This window comes from Polypterus senegalus, chromosome 11 (genome assembly GCF_016835505.1).
Source record: "Polypterus senegalus isolate Bchr_013 chromosome 11, ASM1683550v1, whole genome shotgun sequence".
Lineage (NCBI taxonomy): Eukaryota > Metazoa > Chordata > Cladistia > Polypteriformes > Polypteridae > Polypterus > Polypterus senegalus.
In genome coordinates, this window is record NC_053164.1 from 117,211,118 (window position 1) to 117,229,359 (window position 18,242).

Here is an 18,242-nt window from a genome sequence, read left to right on the forward strand (position 1 = left end):
AAATTCATATCAAAATCACCCAAAGTAGAAATCAAATGGATATCAGCATTATTCCACCAGAAAAATCACTGAGGTTGAAGAGGCGACCCACTGTTGAAGATCACAGTATAGGACAGGTATAATACTGGGGGAATTCCAGAAAGAAATTACCATTGTTTAAGCTGATGTTATGAAAACAGACACTTTCCACTTATTGGAACAAATTTTGGTCTTGTAAACAAACAGGATGAGGTAGAATCTTATCAGGAATGCACATTAAGTGGTTTATGCAGTGGTTTTATATATTCAACACACACAAATATGGCTGCCGTTAATGGAGGGGGTTTGTATTTTCTAAATTACCAAAAAAGTCATGAACTTTAAAAATTGCATACACTAAGCTTTCAAAACAAAAGCAGTAGCACCCTCTACAGAGTAAGAACTGTATTACACCGAGCAACATTAAGTTTTTTACACACTAGCAATATCACAAATTGGAATGTGGGCTAATTAAAGCATATCTGAAACAAGTCTGTAGAACAGCAAATTTATTTACAAATACAGTTTAGCACAATTTGAAAATGGCATTTTAAACTTCAAGGTAGAAGTAAAAAAAATCTTTCAAGCAACATTTACAAAAATCACGTTCCCCTATCTTTGTACAAAAATAGTGTGCAAAGAAAAAACCAAGAGGATTAGAGAACAGCACAATTCTGCATAGCTGGACCAGAACACCCACTAGTCAGATACAAGGATACAAGAGTAGTACACACTAGTTACTGCAATCGATATTGGTGACAACCTGTGTTCAAGACAACTGCACTGTAACTTTAATCATTTGAAAAACCAGCTATGTTAATTGCTCAAAAGTTGCATTTCCATGTAAAGAAAATTTTCCAGAAACCCTACTCCAGCTAGACATTAAACCCATCAGTTGAATGCATGAACAAAATGTTTTTTAAAGTGCATACTTCAAAATTACTTGCTCAAATACTTAAAGCACTGCTTGAACAGTAAGCCATTGTATGTCAAAAATTGGACTATTTTTTCCCTGCTGGTTTTCTTCCTCTTCCTTTAGCCTGTTTATATATATATATATAAAAAAAAAAGAAAAAAAAAGTTAAAAAGCCAAGATCAAGTAATTAAGCCTGCAAACAAACATACAGAATGTAATGAGAAACAGTACTACACTACTCACATGTAAATTCAAGTTACAAAAAGCACAATCCTAATCCTTTGATTTCCACAAATATCAGATTCAAAACAATGTTAAACATACTACTGCTAAAATTCAAAGCCAGGGAGGGGCATCCTTACCTTTGGTGGACTATTTTCTTCTGACTCGCATCTATTTAAAAAAAAAGAGAAAAAACACATTTACAACTCTTTAGTTTACTTTCCAAAGCTAATCTTTAGCTCAGAACAGACTTACTCTTCATCATCTTCCTCCTTTTTGTCAGTTCGCTTTCTCTGAAAAGTACAGCAGGAAAAAAAGTTTACCACTCGTAAAAACACCTGCTAGCTTAGACAGTTATCAGAAAAAAGTGAAAGTTGTACAGCAAGTCAATTATTCATTCAATCAATCAAGTGTCACATTACATGTAATGCAATCAACAGTAAACTTGAAAGGAAAAATTAATCCAATACAAGCTGATTATGGTTTGAAGTCTTACTGCTCTAACAGTAGGCACCACTCTTCTGTAGAAATTGTTTCAGTTTAGAGACTGTAGATCAATTTTTATCTAAATATTTGTAGTATTTCTTACTACCTATCAAGTACTGCAATAATCCTAGCAGAAGGTAACAGATTTTGAAGATAGTGTACCAAAAGGCTCATGAATAACGAACAGACATGGAATCTACTTTGATACATTACTAGTATTTTCCAAAACAAGGAATCTCTGCCTCATTTTGGTACTGTACTCCTTTTTCTCCTACCTTTTAACACTAGGAGACATGGCAGACTACAGCTGCGATTAAATCTCTTCATTATTCCAGTTAAACACTGGCATTGTAGCCTTAACTATAGGTTTGAGTAATGTACAATTTCTTTGAAGTTACAATTTGAAAAATGTTCTTATTTAAATTACTGTAATTTACAGAAATGTAAAGGATTCAATTTGTAAACATGCTAATGGTGCTCCAATACAATTTCCAACTGATTGCTAATGTTGCTGTCAAACTGACTCCAAGTGACCCTAGGTTTTAACACAAATGCACCGACAGACTTAAATATAACATGTCTGACCAAACAATTTTACTAAAGTCTTTATATAATGCTGGGAAGTGTCTAAATAGATTTATAGAGAAATCGAACAACTTTGTATACTTTACACATGACTCATGCACCCGGATAACCCAAAACTTGCCCCAAATTTAAATTAGTCTTCAAGGCGGCCCGGTAGCATAAGTACTGCAGATCCCTGTGCCATTTGTCTCCAAGTTAATGCGAAAATGTAAAGAACGGAAGATTTCCTTATTTCATTGATACCAGGTATTATGCAAAAAAGAAAACACACCTGGCAAATGCATGCATCTTTTTGGTTTAACATTCTTACATGCCAATACTCTGTTTCAACAGGAGTGCCAGCCAATACTCTGTTTCAACAGGAGTGCCAGTGTAACACTTAAAATGTTTAGCCAATTCTGAATATGATCAGTGCAGACCAAGGTCTAGACAATATGCATACATATTTAATGCAACTCCTATAAAATATTTCTATACTCATTTCTTAACGTTTGGAAATAAATGTCAAGTGGACTGGACACCTTCACCACTACACAGACTGGCTGAAACCATTTCCAGGATTACACTGCAACAGGAATAGAACCATAATGCACATGCCCATAATTTAAGTGAAAATTATGGCAATTCTGCAATTTTGAAAATGCTCATTATGGATACAACTGTTTATATACAACAAAATTGTATACTTGTAAAGAACTTTTAGTTACAAGTTGAAGAGAACCCGTGTCCCAGGTGCCCCATATGTGGTGTCTGCTGGTTTTACCATTGTCTATTTAGGTTTCCTCTGGCTACTCCGGTTTTCTCCTACAGTTCAAACACATGCAAGTTAAGAAGAGTGGTGATGCTAAACTGGCCTTGGATGCGTGCATGTGTATTCACCTTGCAATGGATTGGTACCCTGCCAATTCTTACTGGAATAGGCTATAGCTTCCCCTCAACCAAGCTCTGAAATAAGGAGTTTGGAAAATGATTGGGAGGAATGAAAGTGTGAGTTATGCCAATTACACAATTTAAAAGGAAGTTAAGGTTTTCATATATTTTACTGGGCAAACATTTCAAAATGGAAGGTTTGACGAGTTGTAAGAATGAAATTTATGTGCTTATATTGAATATTAACACTTTCTACTCCAACTTGGGTGGGGTTTATAGACTCCAGATTCATGGGACCTTGAGAAAACAGCAACTACTGAAGATACAGTAAACCGAGCACATTTCTTTTTGGAATATGTGACTTATGATTAATGGGGATTGTTTAGGCCTTGATGGTATAGATCAGGACCATTGGCAACTAGAGTTTAGTGTACAGTTCATTAAAAAAATTTCTGATGAGTCAAACAAAACTCAACAATTCTGAAACCTTGTGGCGGTGGTACAGGAATCCCATTATAGTACTCTAGACTGACTAAAATTGCTGCAAATGCAACCAAAAACAGGCTTAGAGTACTATTTCTACTTAGTTTGCCAGTGGCAAATGAAATTATTGAAATTAATAATGGTAACAGATGCAAAAGGCCATGTTTTATTGTTGAGCAGATGTGCTCATAACATATGTTGGTACTGTGTTGCGATTTCCCCTTGGAGTTATGCAAATTGCCTTTCTGTAAAGGCTGGTTTATACTTTGTGCTAGACAACCAGCAAGAGGACTACACAAAGGACTGTCATACTTTTAGAATATGTGGCGTGGTGGGTGTTTATTCCAAACTGAATTTCAAGAAGAGGCTGGTTACACTTGTCCCAGAATGAACAAAGGCCTGAATTTGAGACAACAGATCATCGAGACACACATGTAAAACATTTCAAATACCACATGCACATCATGTACTGTAGTTCCAACACTCACGAGATTACTCTCCTTTCACAGGTTTGGTCAAAGACACTCTGCCTCCTCTTATAGTTAGTAATGAAAGGCACTAGGCCTGGATAAAAATAGATTTTCCAATTAACTTTTTCGCTTAAATGATTCAATATTTTTTCTTAAAAAAAAAAAAACAAAAACCCACACACCTTGTGAATCTCTATGCTGCTCAAATACTGTTTTTTTGGCATCCGAGCCAGTAGAGGTCACTAATGCACCCATTAAGGGTTAAGGAAAAAGCACTTCATAGAATAAGGGTCCAGATACATGTGGGAAAGCACAAAATGGTGCATCCTCCACCACTCAATCATGAGTTTGTGCGTTGGCAAGTCCAATAAGCATTTGGCCAACTGTACTACAGTGGAAAAGTTTACAACATGCCTCACCTGGCCAAGCAAGCAATTGTTGGAAATTTCACTGCAGCCTGCGATGCCAAAGTGCACACAAAGCAGACAGCATGAAGCATCTTCATAAACTATGCCGCATAGATCATACCAGAGGAGTTGACAGTCAGGATGGCCAGTTCCATTCATCCATCGCCACTGTCAAGCATCAGCATAAGATCATTTTAAAACTATGTCTGAGCAAGAACTGTGAGGACACATTTGAGACTGTTTAGCAGGACTGCTACCCGTGAGCAATCGAAGGTGTGTAACTGTAGAAATACCAGTCTTCCCATTTTATCTTTGAAAATTTTGAATTATCTGAAATTTTAATGTCCAACTGGGGAATAAATTTGACTGTTTAGTTGAAGGGTGTCCACAGATATTCATAACACATGAATAGGTAATTTATTAACATTTAAGAAGCAATGCATTCAATTCATTTTATAAAGTAGAAGCCATTAAAACTGAATTAAAGAAAATGTGGACTCTGATGTGGCAATACATAAATTATGGTAAAATATTGAACGAGTGCAGTGTTGTGAATTTAAAAAAGGATTTCTTTCATCTTCCAAATACTGATGTTAAGGCCTTATCCACATGGGCACTCAATTTAAATGCCTAGGTCACTCAGAGCACATTTAACCAATATTTATATACAGGGCTGTGGAGTCGGCAGATAAATGCTCCGTCTCCTCAGTTTCTAAATCTTCCGACTCCTCTGTATGTATATACTATGCCAATGTATTTTCTACATCCATTGAAGGAAAGGCAGGCAACATACATGTCATTTCACCACAGAACTACTGGCTAGGAAGCCAACACTCTACTATAATGCCAGATTAAAGACAAACAATTGATTAGCGGCCGCAGATTGCGGGTGTCCACATGGACGGGCAGATCCAGCTTGCCGAAAATCTTGACCACCGCCCCCATCCAAAGTAATGTGATGCGCCTCTGTCTCCTCTGTCAGCCAGCCGGAAGTTTAGTGCATTGTGTCACTCACCGGCCAGCTGATCAGCAGAACGAGCCTCTGCTGGAGAGAGGTAGGGAGATCTGTGTTCTCGTTTCCTTCGGCCCCCTTCACTAGCGCATAGCGAAGGGGAGCCAACGGAGCTGAGAACACACCAGATGCTTTTTCAAGCGTTTGACGCGTGATGATTCGTTGAATCGGCAGTGCAACTGTAAATGTATGGGGGGCTTTAGGCTAGGTTCACAGTTCCCTGTAACAGTGGAACACGACACAATGGAAAGCGGTGCTGCACCTTACCTGTGCATTACATCCCATATAGTGACGCATACAGTCAATGAAAAGCATGCTTCATGGTTACTTGACATGTTCGTTTTGTGGCAACATTATGCACTGCAAGCATTGGGCTTTATTCTTACAGCAGAGAAGTAGTTCATTAGGACTGTTTGTGAATTGGGACATTAACTTACTTTTTTAATTCCCATTTAAAATTTAGTAGGAGTCGGTTAACTTTTTGCCAACTCCAGGTACCCAAAATTGTCTCCGACTCCACAGCAATGTTTATATATTGTATTGTATTTCATTCGTGCGCCTCTGGTGAATGCCAACCTGCACTCCAGATTGAGTTTGTGCGCTTACCTGTGGGGCAACTATCAAGCAGTTCAGAGTGCTTAACTTTTGTAATATGAAGTTCATCCTTCAATGGATTCATGACATATGGATCAGTTGACTATTAGATCTGAACATTGACCTCCTTGTGCTAATCCTAATACAGTGACAGAGGCAGAGAACACATCACCGCTGCTACTGGGATCACCCACTGGACAGCAGAGTGTGTGTAATCTATGAATAAATGCAACCGTTTCTGCACAATTTCTACAAACTGTCAGATGTCAGTTTCGAGTTTGCTCGCTGCAGCTAGTACACCATCATATTAAATGCCAGTGAACAGTCAGTGTTACACCTATAGAGAGACTATCACCTTGAGATCAGTATACAAGCTGTACTCACATGCACTCACCTAAGGCATTAATAATCCATTGCTAGCTAAAGTTGCTTCATTAGCACAAACCTATCAACGGTTTTGAATTTTCCATTTTTTTGTGTGTAAATGTGTGTGTATATTATGTACATATGTCCAATGACTGTTGTGTGTGTGTATATATCTGGTCCTCCAGAATATATAAATGCAATCGCAATACAGATTTTCTTCTGCGCCTTCATCAAGATTTTGCAGAAATTGAGGCCAAGAAAAAGCTGCATGCAATGTTTTTTGATGCCATCCAAACCAAATGCAAGTGTAAGACAGCACTGACTGATTTGCTGCAATGATCAGAACAGTGTTCAACCCATCCACATCGGACGTTAGACAGCAGAAAAAAAAACCCCACCTCAGATGACCATATGGATAGGGCCAAACTGTTCAGTAAATCAAGGTTTTTTTTTTTGTTTTTATTAAAAAAGGTCATTCCATGCATACATACACATTGTCATTATGTAGACACCCTTCCATCCCCCAAAAAAAAGTTGCTGTAATTTGGATTGCAGCAGATTTGGCCCAGTATTAGATTTACACTAGAATTCCTGAAGCCTACTAAACTCCAAAACCACAAAATAAGTAAAATCATTTTGACATGCATGCTGTCACTCTGTACAGATTTTGTTTTGGCTTTACACAAAGTTGCACTGTCAGGGCGAAAGAATACCTAGGCCCAGAATGTTAAGTGCAGGCCAGTGGGGGAGAGTAGGCAAGGGATGGGGAACCATCCTACTTGGGTACAGTATGGAACAAAACTAGCCTAATGACTACACCCCTGGATGCGGCTTGAAATTGTAAACCCTTTTCCCTACCATCTGTACTCCTGATTATATGCAAGGCTTTTCTAGATTGTTTAGTTTGTTCTGAACTAGTTAACCTGTTTAGCTGAATAAGCAGTGCAAAAATCATTAAAATAAAAACAGTGTTCAAGACGTAGATGCTAGAATTTAATGGATTTTTTTGTTTAGCAAAGAGGCTTACCCTGCAATAGACAATGTGTGTTTTTGGAAATGTTAGGTATTGAAATGTTTAACTGTAAACCACCAGTTCGTACCTCAACAGCCAAGTAGATGTGTACTTCATTTTGATTGTTATTTGGGCATCAGTTTTTACACATACAGCAACATGTAAATTAAACATTTTTTTCCATAGGTTATATTCTTTAATAACACTTTAGTTGTACCTTTTGTGAAAGTGTTATAGTAATGACAATGTTGACCTGAAGTCCAAATATCAAAGTTTGTGTTCAACATTTCTCTTCTTGCATTTCCCACCACCCTACATTTACAGATTGTAGACACTGAACACACTTGAAACGTATGTATTCCAAACAAAGATTTATCCTATAAAACTACAGACACCCAACTCCCCAGGTAAAGAGACTTCAGCTCTGAGAATTTTGCAACTGACTTGACTTCAGCTGCCTCTGTGAAGGATAGGCTAGAAGGCTGCTTACACCAAATGATACATTTGCAAAACAAAAAAGGTGCCGATGAGGAGGTGCAAGGGAATTTAAGGTGGCCCACCATTACGAATATTTGAAGGCTTCAGGGGCTCTAATGACAAAACGCTGTAGTGCACACTCAATTAGGCTGCACATCTGAGATTTTTACAGTGACAAATAAGGAAGGAATTTACAGCTTTTCTCACCAACCTTAATTCATATTCATGTGCAAGGTAGAGAATAAAAACCTAGTTTTTAAAATCAAATGGTATTGAATGAAGTGAGAATTGCACCGACGTTTTACATCGAGGTCTGGTTAGTTTTCAATTCTCAAGCTCATTTAGTGATCACAATGTTCCCAAATGCTACTGAACCATGCTTGGGCCCACCACTTTCAAGCTGGCCAGAGCATGGTACAGTAGACACTGCACAGAGCAATCACACTAGTCAAACTACAATTTGTGGTGTTTACAGGATGACAAACATGCTTGGGCACAGAAAAAATTGCCAGGGTGAATTAACCCTAAATTCACACTTCTGTTCTACCATACAAGTCAATTAGACCTAGTCAGCTAAATTATTAAATCCACCTTGTTTTACCAAGTGAAAATACCAAGTCTTACAAATGGAGTTAACACATTACAGTAGAAATGTGCATATGCTTCAACCAGCACTCCCAGACTAAAGCAGAGTTTAAATATTCTGCATTTAAACCTCAAGTATCAAAATTAGAAAATTCTTTGTGGGGTGTTGGAAGCAAAAAAAAATAATAAATTTACCTTGGTTTGTCCTACTTTCTTATTGGGAGCAGATCTTTTAACTGGTTTTGGTGGAGACTCCATTTCCTCCTCTACTTCTTCCTCCTCTTCCTCCTCTTCTATTTCCTCATCAAAAGACAAATCCTCTTCCACTACATTTAAAATGAGCAAAATGTAAAAAAACAGCCAAAGGACTTACAAAATTTTTTAAAAATAGTTAATTACAAACCTGATTACAACAATTTTTCAAGCAGAAATCTCCCACATTCATTAACCTACCTTCAAACTATGTAGGCATATTACGCATTACTGTAAAATGTGTTAGTTACAAGTGTAAGAACATTAAACCCTACTGGCTTCCAATTACACTCCAGTGTACATCTGAGGATACTGCCATAAGGCTTTTCCTAGTCGATAAAATCCCATGTAGACAGGTTTGGTCATACACCCATGGGCCCTCCAAAAACCTTGTAAGGCTATAAAAACTGCAAAAATATAGTTCAGTTCCAGCACTAGCAACGTACAAATGGTTGATCATACAATTGTTGATTGTACAATTCTTGTATCTCATATGGTCAGGACTGCACTTAATCTTTAGTTACATTATTGTACCCCATATTTCAATTAAATGGCCAAAACAAAAAAACACCACCTACTGCACCACCATTTTCTCTATAAGAACATACATAAACAAAAAGTTGCCAGCAATACTCCGGTTTTCTACCAAAACTTCCATTCAGTATAATCCATTCAAGCCTTTGAACATGTACGATTTACAGTTAAAACAAGTTAGGAAAAACTTCTATAAGCGGATGTAAAGCAGAATGCATAGTTCAGCGCTCTCTCTACACCTGGGCAGGCAAACTTAATTTCAAGGAGGAGAAAAAACCCCACACACACTCACACACAATATACCCAAAACAGGCTGGAAAAAACGTAAGTTCTCACAACAGGTACCGGCTCCAATCTGTTCATTATATACACATCCCATTATGGAGAAACAAGCTATAATTATTTAAACTTGTAGATGCCAAGATAACTTAGTGTCCTGATAAACCGAGGCTTTACATTCTCTCTCTGAAGTAATGTCTACAGATCTGTCAGAGTATCCATTTTGCATGCATCCAGAATCACACACTTGGACTGCAGGATGCAAAGCACCACCACAAGCAGTGCTAGCAGACAAGCAAGCAAAGGTTTCACACGAAGTGGCAGTTTGCCTACACTAAAATGATGCACAATACAGCCAGAGACATACTATGGGCATATTTGAATTTGTGGAAACAGGTAAAATAAGCGTCTTCCACACTAGACATTCACTTACAGCTTGTGTTTACATGCTGAAAATAGCATTGGCAAAAAAAAGAAAAACAAAACCAATGTTTGTACCGAGGAGATAGAGTATAATACACTAGCATAAGAGCAAAAAAGCAGAAAATTAACGAGCAGGATACAAATTAAAGGGCTACGTAATTACAGCTGAACGACTGATTTCAAATCAAAATTGTGATACGAAACAATGCATTTAGCAAATCAAAGGCTGCAATTTAGGATACATTATGCAAATTGACGAATAAGGCTATTTGAATGTTAGGAAATTTACTAAAAAAAACAAACCCCCCAACAACAAACAAAGGCAGGCTGACATTTAATTGTAAAACAGTTTCAATTTTACCCACACTAATTTTAGCATTGTGTAACTCCAAACACTACACAAATCTATTACTTCACAGATCATTTTGGCACTTCACTTCCACAATTGGAGTTTTCATAATTTTTAATGGTTAGTTTTCTTCATTAGTAAAACTTACAGCAAGACCCTTCCTCCAGTCCCACTGCTGTGCTCTGATCCACAAGTCAGACATGTTGCTGCAGATAGGCCTCAGGGCTTTGTGCTATCAAAACATGCCAGTATGGCCATACATTTTTTTTTTAATGAAAATTGTATAAAATGTATACATTGTATATACAAAGAACCAAATAGTTGATGTCCAATAAGTGCTGTTCTGGCAAATGACCACATATTACTTCCACACTTGATTAAATCAGCACGAAGAGTAACTGTACATTTCCTTCAGCAGTAGGATGCATGCACTTCCAAAGACATCAATGTGGATTATTACAAAGCATTGTGCATTAATTTCAGAAAATTACATCATATACTGCAAAATGCCAAACATTGCCCCCCACTCCTTTCACGACTACCTAACATTTCACCAGAAGATCCTCATACTGGCAATAATTCAGTGATGAAACAATATGAGCAAATGCACCAAAGTCAGACAGAACAATTGCAAGTTTGATCACTGTAGATCAGGATGTGGACAATCCTAACCAAGTTGTATCGATGGAGCTCCATAGAGGTAATGTGTTAACTTTGATCTCTCTGTGCTTAGCTGTGTGTAGGCGCAGTGTGTTAGACTGTAGCATTCAATTAATATTCTAAAGCCTACAATGTACAGTGGTGTGAAAAACTATTTGCCCCCTTCCCGATTTCTTATTCTTTTGCATGTTTGTCACACAAAATGTTTCTGATCAAACTCATTTAACCATTAGTCAAATATAACAAGTAAACACAAAATGCAGTTTTTAAATGTTTTTTTATTATTTAGGGAGAAAAAAATCCAAACCTACATGGCCCTGTGTGAAAAGTAATTGCCCCCTGAACCTAATAACTGGTTGGGCCACCCTTAGCAGCAATAACTGCAATCAAGCGTTTGCGATAACTTGCAATGAGTCTTTTACAGCGCTCTGGAGGAATTTTGGCCCACTCATCTTTGCAGAATTGTTGTAATTCAGCTTTATTTGAGGGTTTTCTAGCATGAACCGCCATTTTAAGGTCATGCCATAGCATCTCAATTGGATTCAGGTCAGGACTTTGACTAGGCCACTCCAAAGTCTTCATTTTGTTTTTCTTCAGCCATTCAGAGGTGGATTTGCTGGTGTGTTTTGGGTCACTGTCCTGTTGCAGCACCCAAGATCGCTTCAGCTTGAGTTGACGAACAGATGGCCGGACATTCTCCTTCAGGATATTTTGGTAGACAGTAGAATTCATGGTTCCATCTATCACAGCAAGCCTTCCAGGTCCTGAAGCAGCAAAACAACCCCAGACCACCACCATATTTTACTGTTGGTATGATGTTCTTTTTCTGAAATGTTGTTCCTTTTACGCCAGATGCAACGGCACATTTGCCTTCCAAAAAGTTCAACTTTTGTCTCATCAGTCCACAAGGTATTTTCCCAAAAGTCTTGGCAATCATCGAGATGTTTCTTAGCAAAATTGAGACGAGCCCTAATGTTTTTTGCTTAACAGTGGTTTGCGTCTTGGAAATCTGCCATGCAGGCCGTTTTTGCCCAGTCTTTCTTATGGTGGAGTCGTGAACACTGACCTTAATTGAGGTAAGTGAGGCCTGCAGTTCTTTAGACGTTGTCCTGGGGTCTTTTGTGACCAATCGGATGAGTCGTCTCTGCGCTCTTGGGGTAATTTTGGTCGGCCGGCCACTCCTGGGAAGGTTCACCACTGTTCCATGTTTTTGCCATTTGTGGATAATGGCTCCCACTGTGGTTCACTGGAGTCCCAAAGCTTTAGAAATGGCTTTATAACCTTTACCAGACTGATAGATCTCAATTACTTCTGTTCTCATTTGTTCCTGAATTTCTTTGTATCTTGGCATGATGTCTAGCTTTTGAGGTGCTTTTGGTCTACTTCTGTGTCAGGCAGCTCCTATTTAAGTGATTTCTTGATTGAAACAGGTGTGGCAGTAATCAGGCCTGGGGGTGGCTACGGAAATTGAACTCAGGTGTGATACACCACAGTTAGGTTATTTTTTAACAAGGGGGCAATTACTTTTGCACACAGGGCCATGTAGGTTTGGATTTTTCTCCCTAAATAACCATCATTTAAAAACTGCATTTTGTGTTTACTTGTGTTATATTTGACTAATGGTTAAATTTGTTTGATGATCAGAAACATTGACACAAACATGTAAAAGAATAAAAAATCAGGAAGGGGGCAAATAGTTTTTCACACCACTGTATTTATGGACTATTTGAGGCATCAGCTCAAGGCTTTTCTTTGGTTAACTGTTGAGCGGTGTTGGAGTGAGAGGTGTGCTGCTGATGGGAGCTCATCTCTTGGTCAAAGTGACACAACCTCTTGTTACAAAGCATTTTCTCAAAGTAGCAATTGATTAGCACATTAGCAATTCTGCTGTCAATTCTGTAATCAGTGCTTTAAGTGCAATAGGACTCACTTTAAAAGTTGTTAATCTAAATGCTTCTTGTGTTATAAACTTATTTTACATCTATTTTGCATCTGAAGAGACTGAAAAACGTACCGATTGTATGACCTCGACGATTTCCCAGCGAATGCAAAAGGTGACATCTTTTTTTCTGAAAGACAGGATATTTAAATGTACCCGGCCTCTGCCAAAATCAAACAAGTCTACCTTCATTATGCCTGCTGTTTTACTTCGTTCACTATTCTCACTAACTGACTAGCCATTACTGGTCTTGATCCTTGTCAGGACCGTGAGCCATAAAAGCAGTCACCAAAAGCAACCCAATTTCGTACAAACGCACACATGCTTAGGCGAGGGATAAGACTGCGCTTTCACACGAAATAGACCGGGCATTTTAAACTCCATTGGAGTCAGCCATTGGTAGTAGACCTAAAACAAGGTGCTGATGCTCCCCTTTTATAGGGTGCAGATGCATAGGATGTTGATTGCGTTTACTGTTGCCTAAGTATCACTGGAACTGAGTGGGTGGAGTTGTTAAAGGGTATATACACTTTACACACACACACGCCTGTCAAACACGTTAAACGCACTTTAAAATTTAATGCCGTTAACGCAGGTTTGTTTGACCCTACAAAATTCCCGTAGTTCAAACTGAACCTGCAAGGTGAATGTGTGCCACTCTAGCCTTCAAGTTATTTCTCATAGAAGTCACTCCATATTCCTAATTGTTAAATGATGGAAAAGGTCCATTAAATGGGAAGTTCAGTTTCAAAACTTTGCCTGAGGGCTCACTCGATAAAACTAAGGTTGTGTGTAGTTACTGTCAAACCAAGTTTGGTTTGCATGCGATATTGTAGGCTGCTTGTACTCTGATAACTAAGCACCCATTTTACACAAACAGTATTAGCCTGGGTAATATGTGACAGACCATGCTTGACAGTGTTTGCTGGAAGTTGACGCGTCCATTAGTTTCTGCCAAACGGTAGCAATTGCTAAATGGATAGCCACAGCATGCAGACCGATTTACATAGTGGAAGATGAAAGCTGTACAATTCAGAGAGGGCAAAACTAGGTAAGGAGTTGGAGATCATGGAGATAGTTGCCCTTACTGGTGACTACAGGACATCATTTAGAAATCAACTACCTCGGGGTTACAACCCATTATATCGGCGAACAGTATAAATTGCATTCACGTGCTTGGACGGTCATGAACAGACATCATGCATCGAACATTTTATGGATGTAGCAAAGCAGTGAAACGTTGAGAATAAAGCATGCTCAGTGCAGATAGTGCACGAAATTTAAATTTCAGCGGAGAGACTGCTGCCTTTTGAACAGTTGCCATGCATCACACACTGCATTCAACATTCTGTCAGTGTCTCTGCAGAATAGTGCATTTGATGGTGCACTTTCCAAATGCTGAAAGGTGGTGGGGCACTGCAAGCACAGCCCATCAAATACTGCAGAACTTAACAGAAGGTCGCACATGGCCTAAAGACAGACACTTGTACAAGACATACGGACTAGATGGAACTCCACTCTGGAGATGGTGCAGCATGTGCTAAGAAACAAACCACCACGAAGATGCACTAGCCATACATAAAACTAATGTGGTCATGCCAACAAATGCTGAGCTGGAGAAACTTCAGAATCTGGAGGTGTTTTTTTTTTTTGTTTTTATTTCGTTTTCTGAAAAGCGGCACTTGTTATTCAGTTTTAAAATCAGGTTTCCAGTGTACGGCATTGTGCCTGCCAACATTTCTCCCGATGCTTATCAGTATCTGCAAAATTTTGGATCAATCATAAAAAGAGACTGAGAAATCTTTTGGCCACTGTGCGTTAAACTGGTATGTTTGTGTGTCAGATAATGAGACCTTTAGTGGCAGGGGCCACCGCCACGCATGACGCAAAAGTAGTAGTAGTTTAAATTGGACTGGGAGGGGCACTTACCATCCTCTACTCGTTGCCTATTCTCTCCTGTGAATGTTGTGATATTACATTACATCCACAATGAATGTTTTTAATTGCAAATTTAATAAAAAAGCTGTCACACTGTGAAGACAAAGTCCAGCTATAGTCAAGTATGACTTCCTCTATGTAATCCCCAAGTCTTACAGCTGTTTTGGTATTGTTTATTAATGTATGAGTGAATACAAATGCATACAAAGCCCCCAATTTAATTGATATTGAATTGGTTTTGGCAGATACTTCACTGAACTCCTTGGAGGAGAGAAGTTTGTTTCATGTTCAGTGGTGCTGCACACTATCATCTGTCTCGGGTGATGGGGAGTTCAGGAGATGACCTAGCCTATATAATAAAATTTAACCAAACCTTCACCATGAACATGGAGAAACAAAGGGGAAAAACCAATACATGGCTAAAGATTTCCACAACACTTGACCCCAGGTCTAAAGGACCTTAAGTGCTTACACAGAGCCGAGGTGTGGTCTTTGATCACTGACATCCTCAAAGAAGATACACAGCAACCAGTGCAAGCTGCAACATCAGACTATATAAAATTATTATTATTAACCCCCAAAGAAGAAAGCATCTCTCAGTGGCTTCAGAGTCAGAATCTGATGAGGAGGACTATTCAAAAATGTCTGGAGTGCTATAAAGCAGATCCTGTCATCAGTATGGAGGCTTGCCCCCTAAAGTGGTGGTCCACACATGCTCTGGCATACAAAGAGCTGGCTTGCCTTACTCACAAGTACTTCGCAACACCTGCCACATCAGTGTAGAGAGGTTGTTTTCTCTCCGGGCATATTGTGCAGAAAAGCAAGCTGCCTTGCCCTCTGGAAATCTGACCAAACTAGTATGTTTAAGCAACTGGCTTGGTTTAATAAAATAGAAATAGTGTATTATTCATAATAACCCAAAAGGCCAACCTCCTGTTTCTGCTGAGAAATTAACTTGGCTAACTACATTAACAATTTTGAATTGTATTCTGTTTATAAAATCCTGTTTCTGGAGTTTTTGTACGGTTTTTAAGTGAGATTTATTAAATATTGAGAAATATATGGATTGCAGTATGACACTACATGACTTAAATGTCATCTGTTTTACAATATAAGCCTAATTGTTTTCTATGTTCAGCATTGCACAGAACTAGAATATGACAAAAAAAAAGCCCCCTCACAGTTGAAGTTTTGTCTTTATTTCCTCTTGTTCCAGTTACCTGAAGTACATGTATATGCCATTATATTGTGTTAATTCTTAATATGGTCCAAATGCACTTAAATCTTTTTGGTAAAATTTCAACATAAAAAAAATTACAAAGTCATGCAAGTAAACTTTTTGATCACTTGACAGCACACACAAATGCAATGATCTTCATTTATTTTTTTTTAAATTAGAGATGTCAGAAAAGCAGGTATTACTTAAGGCTTCATTGAGTCATTTTAAGATTAGTTGTTTTGCACTATATCCTTTAGTAGCAGCCGTTGGGAATTCTTTTCATCTGCAAATAAAGGTTTTATTTGCATGTGCAATATTTAGATAGTGTAACATTTACATTATAAATTAATCACATTTCTCAAATGGTTTGTCAGTTTAAGCTAAATGGCAGATCAGTAAATATTCTAGTCACAGACTATGCAATATTTAGATGCGGCTCCTAAGCCACAACTTTGGTGAAAATTAGTTAGATCATTCTATGCCAATCAAAAAATGTAAGTCACCCTTGCAGTAGAATATAAAGCTGTTAATATTTTGACCTTCTTGTGTAGTAATGCTCAATCAGGTTTTAAATTGTTTTACACTGAATACTAAACTGAAGCCAGATCTTGCATCTCAAATCAAAAACACAATTAGATGTTTTCCCAAAAAACATACAGCACTAAAAATAACTGGACTAGAGTATGCATTTTCAAAAAGTCTCACTTTTGACTCTCACACTGAAACACTAAGCTGTATATTTTCAGAAATAAATAGTTGTATAGGTTTGCACTTGTGCCCACCACATGCAGGAGGAACAGGGGCTGGTGGCAAAGTGACTTAGGCGTCAGTCTAAAGCAGACTGCAACAGACACGCATTCTGACTCTTGGGATGTTGAAGGTTGCCTCTATTGGTGGTTGAAGACTCAGAGTTGGAGTAGGCACAGCACTACCAACTAGATATAGAACCCAATCCCTTGAAAAAGGCAGGACTTGCCCAGGGAGAAGGCACTGGGCAGTAGTGGGTTTCTTATTAATCATTTCATTGTCTCATTTGATTTGTAACCATATGTTCTGCACACCGATTAGAAGAGGTGCATAGGTGTCAACTGATCACTACCTGGTAGTGAGTTGGGACACATGGTGGGAGAGGAGCCTTGTCAGACGTGGAAAGCCCAAGCAAGTAGTGAGGGTGGACTGGACATGTCTGGGCAAGGTCCCTTGTCCAGAAGACTCAACTTCAATGTCCAAAATAACTTCCTATATCCTGGGGGCAGCTAGGGACAGAGTTATAATGTGCCTTCTTCAAACACTTCATTGTGGAAGTGGCTACGAAGAGATGCAGCCTGAAGGCCAGAGGTACCTTTTGAGGTGGAGGCGAGGGAGAGATGCCATGAAACTGAAAATGGAGGCCTTCCCTGAATGGTTAACACAGGAGACTCCTGAAGCAGAAGAGGTATGGACAGGGCAAAAGGACTGTGGCCTTGGGGGTTATGGAAGTAAAAAACGCAGGTGTGGGAGGTGTTCCAAGAAACCATGGATTGGGCTCAAAGTAGTCCTGGCAAGCCATCAGGTGACTCAAAGGTAAAACAGGACTTCATAAAAGCTGTTCTCAGCAAAGGTGTAGAAGTTCTGACCCAGACAAATGATGCATCCTAGCAGTGGATGGAACACTTGAAGCCCCTGAACCCAAAGGAAACTCCAAGGAGGAAGGTGAAGAAACTGATGGGGTAGTAATACCCATTTCGCAACTGGAGGATGCCAAAGTAGTTAAGCAGCTCCGCTGTGGCAAAGCTCCAGGGGTAGAGGAGATCCGCCCAGACATGCTGAAAGCTCTGGAAATTAAGCAGTGTTCTCCCCAGAAATCTTTTCCAGACGGGTGTCAAGAAAAAGTAGCCGGGTGGGGCGGGACGGGGAAATTTGGTGGTGTGGAAATGTTAAATGTGCATTTTTTTTTATTAGTTAATTATTATTTTCCAAAGCTCAATATGACTAAGGTTTGACACTTCTGAAAAAATATTTTTATTAAATTTAAGTATCATCCAATTCAGGATCCTGCAACCCTAACAAATTTTAAGTAACAATTGTTAAAACATAAACCAACAGGCACAAGCATTGTCGCTGTCGGGAAGAAAAATAAACATTGAAAAAAGTATAGGAAACCTCA

The 18,242-nt window shown here is 38.7% G+C and overlaps 1 protein-coding gene across 2 annotated transcripts in view; it reads right to left on the reverse strand.

The window, feature by feature from the left end:
* Nucleotides 1-512: 512 nt before the first annotated feature.
* npm2b (nucleophosmin/nucleoplasmin, 2b) overlaps nucleotides 513-18,242 on the reverse strand; it is a 32,367-nt gene continuing 14,637 nt past the window's right edge. Inside the window, exons 6-9 of one of the 2 annotated variants that reach the window (XM_039770186.1) lie at nucleotides 8,699-8,829; nucleotides 1,412-1,449; nucleotides 1,297-1,327; nucleotides 634-1,058 (exon numbers count right to left, since the gene is read on the reverse strand). In XM_039770186.1, the coding sequence (XP_039626120.1) occupies nucleotides 1,020-1,058; nucleotides 1,297-1,327; nucleotides 1,412-1,449; nucleotides 8,699-8,829 (239 nt within the window). In that variant the 3' untranslated portion in view covers nucleotides 634-1,019. Of the gene's footprint in view, nucleotides 1,059-1,296; nucleotides 1,328-1,411; nucleotides 1,450-8,698; nucleotides 8,830-18,242 lie in introns of both variants that reach the window. The other variant, XM_039770187.1, reaches the window with a different exon arrangement.